Source organism: Sinocyclocheilus anshuiensis, unplaced genomic scaffold, assembly GCF_001515605.1.
Source record: "Sinocyclocheilus anshuiensis isolate Anshui unplaced genomic scaffold, SAMN03320099.WGS_v1.1 scaffold1497, whole genome shotgun sequence".
In the NCBI taxonomy this organism is placed as follows: domain Eukaryota; kingdom Metazoa; phylum Chordata; class Actinopteri; order Cypriniformes; family Cyprinidae; genus Sinocyclocheilus; species Sinocyclocheilus anshuiensis.
In genome coordinates this window covers 1133581-1136906 of record NW_015543492.1, presented here as the reverse complement: position 1 = coordinate 1136906, position 3326 = coordinate 1133581, and the positions used below count along the sequence as shown (strand labels likewise).

At 37.5% G+C, this 3326-nt stretch overlaps 1 protein-coding gene across 1 annotated transcript in view; it reads left to right on the top strand.

The window, feature by feature from the left end:
- LOC107694749 (dolichyl-diphosphooligosaccharide--protein glycosyltransferase subunit STT3B-like) overlaps nt 1–3326 on the top strand; it is a 21266-nt gene that overhangs the window by 13105 nt on the left and 4835 nt on the right. The window contains exons 5-10 of the mRNA XM_016494429.1: nt 872–971; nt 1074–1172; nt 1265–1411; nt 1495–1543; nt 1801–1955; nt 2036–2249. Of these exons, the coding sequence (XP_016349915.1) occupies nt 872–971; nt 1074–1172; nt 1265–1411; nt 1495–1543; nt 1801–1955; nt 2036–2249 (764 nt within the window). The remainder of the gene's footprint in view (nt 1–871; nt 972–1073; nt 1173–1264; nt 1412–1494; nt 1544–1800; nt 1956–2035; nt 2250–3326) is intronic.

Here is a 3326-nt window from a genome sequence, read left to right as displayed (position 1 = left end):
CAAATCACAACAACGTTGGAAACAGATCCGGCGTGACGCAGCTGACACAGAACAGCATACGCTGTTTACATCCCGCGGATACTCTCCAAAATGACGCTACAGGGTGATGCGGAGGAGACGAATTATTGAATAAAGTCGTTTTTTTTTCTTTTGCACACAAAAAGTATTCTCGTAGCTTCGTAAAATTACGGTTGAACCCCTGATGTCACATGGATTATTTTACTGATCTCCTTGCTACGTTTCTGGACTTGGGAACATTTCAGTTGCGTTGCTGTCTATGCAGGGTCAGACAGCTCTCAGATTCCATCAAAAATATCTTAATTTGTGTTCCGAAGATGAACGAAGGTCTTACGGGTTTGAAACGACATGAGGGTGAGTAATTAATGACAGAATTTTCATTTTTGGGTGAACTATCCCTTTAATATAAAAGTAAACTATAATACATTTTCATTTAATTGCAAATAACATGTAGTTAAGTGAAACCATTACATTCATTTCCTACTTAAGTAGATTTTGAAGTATACTATCTCCGTAATAAGTATGTTAAAGTGTACTTCTTTTTCTCAAGGTATTGGAGACGTTTCCATCACGTTAGAGAGATCTGATCACAAACACTCTCAAACAACAGACTGAATCTCTTTGTTGTTCGTTCACAAATGTGTTCATCACATTCAGCCTGTTCTTCTTCTGAATTGTTAAAGCTGATTGATTCTGTGTTTCTGCTCACGGTCAAATCGAGTCAGACGATCACAGAGGGAAATTAATGTTTGTTATTATGATCCACATGAGTTTTTACCAAAGAGGGAAATTGACAGAGAAATTACTATTCAGACTAACAGTGTGTATGTGTGTGTGTGTGTGTGTGTTTGAGGTGTCGGCGTGGGGCGGTTACGTCTTCATCATTAATCTGATTCCTCTTCATGTGTTCGTTCTGCTGTTGATGCGCCGCTTCAGTAAGAGAGTTTACATCGGTGAGTCTCAGTCAAGATTCATAGCAGAAACTGCACTTTGATTCATTCCAGCGTTGATTCTGATTGGTCGTCTCTCTCTCTCTCTCTCTCTCTCTCTCTCAGCGTACAGCACGTTCTACATCATTGGTCTGATTCTGTCTATGCAGATTCCTTTCGTTGGGTTTCAGCCAATCAGAACCAGCGAACACATGGCAGCGGCTGGTGAGTCTCTCCTCATTGGCTACTGAGTCACAAACACACAAACGTTGATTCGGTGTTGATTTAATGTTGATTCAGTGTGTGTGTGTGTGCAGGTGTGTTCATGCTCGTGCAGCTCTACTCTTTCCTGCAGTTCCTGCGAGACAGACTGACGCGGCAGGACAAACAGACTCTGTTTTCTGTCTGCGTTTGTGTCGCTGCGCTGCTGCTGTTTGTGTGTGTCGTGTACCTCAGCTGCATCGGTCAGTTTACCGTGGTGCATGATCATGTGACATATATGATGACATGAGCGTCTGCTGATGATCGTGTGTGTTTGTGTGTTCAGGTTGGATCGCTCCGTGGAGCGGACGCTTTTATTCACTCTGGGACACGGGGTAAAAATACACTGACAGTTACATAATTTACAATCAAAACCTCGCATTTAGCAACATGCTAAACTCCACTCAGAACACCCTAGCAACTGCATAGCAACATGATAAAAACACTCTGAAACCTGTGTGCTGCACAGCAACTCTTTTTGGCCATTTTTTACAGGCAAACAACACAAAAATGTCATTTTTAATCAGAGTTTGTGTTCATTTCAGGAAATATTTTCATGCCGTATGTTTAATGTCTGATATTTTTTGTGCAGCTATGCTAAGATTCATATTCCGATCATCGCGTCCGTATCAGAGCATCAGCCGACTACCTGGGTTTCCTTCTTCTTTGATCTTCACATCCTGGTCTGCACCTTCCCAGCAGGCCTGTGGTTCTGCATCAGAAACATCAACGCCGAGCGCATGTTCGGTACGTGCCATGCTGTGAGTGCTTTCCTTCAGGTCCAGTGCTGCGTGTCTCAGGTGTGTGTGTCTCTGTTTGTCCTGCAGTGGTTCTGTATGGCATCAGCGCGGTGTATTTCGCCGGTGTGATGGTGCGGCTCATGCTGACTCTGACGCCTGTGGTGTGCGTTCTGTCGGCCGTGTGTTTCTCCAGCGTGTTTGAACGCTATCTGAGCGACGAGCTCAAGCAGGACGATCCTCCGGCTGAAGACGCCGCTGACGAGGATGACAGGAGGAACTCTGGGAGTCTCTATGATAAGGTGCGACAAGAGCCTGCATGAATCTACAGAAGATCAATGATTCACCACAGATCAAACATTCAAGAGAGATTTGAGAAGAACATCTGAAACACTTCAGATCAGCAAAACAACTTTAACATGAAATTTGTAAATGACTCGTTTGATTGAGTGATTGTGAATTTCGTGAGAGAGCAGAACATTTCCCTAAAGCAGATTTTGCTAGTTATTTTTAACTAAACTGACCATGTTGACCAACAGAAAGATGTTCGGTTTGAAAGTGACTTTGTGCATCACTGCACTATTGACAATGAACAATTAGTCTTTTTGGCCTGCAAATATTTGCAAAATTTTTGCTGATGTGACTGTCACAACTCAAAACACTCTTCTCAGTCCAAATAGACAATTATTTAAAAATGAACTGCAAAAACAGCTAGTTTATTCTGGAGAAAGTTATATAAATTGTGTTTTTTTTTTTTATGTATTTAAAATGTATATTATGTGCATTTATTTGTAAATAATTTATAAATAAATATATCATTTTATTGTATAAAAATATGAAATAAAATATATTTTAAAATATAATAAATTACATAAATATATAAATGATTATTTTAAAAAATATTTATATATAATAAATAAATAAATGTGTAATTATATTATATAAAAATTAAATTTAAATGACTTAATTATATAATAAATTATTTGAAAATGTATACATTTAATTATAAATAATTTATAAATAAATGTATCATTTTATTATATAAAATATATAATAAAATATAATAAATATCATATCATTGTTTATATATTTTGTATTATTTACTGTATCCCAAAGGTAAATAAAGTTTTATTTAAATTATTATTTAAAATGTGTAAATATATTATATAAAACATAAATATATAATGAAATAAATATATAATTGTTTCTAAAATAAATCTATATAAGAAAAATAATGTTTGAGAGATTTAGAATAATGTAATTTTAATGTTGACTTTAGGAGGCCAAGTGATCATGTGTGTTAAACTGATGTGTGTCGCCCCCTGCTGGTGTGTGTGTGTGTGTGTGTGTGTGTGTGTGTGTGTGTGTGTTTCTGGGGTCT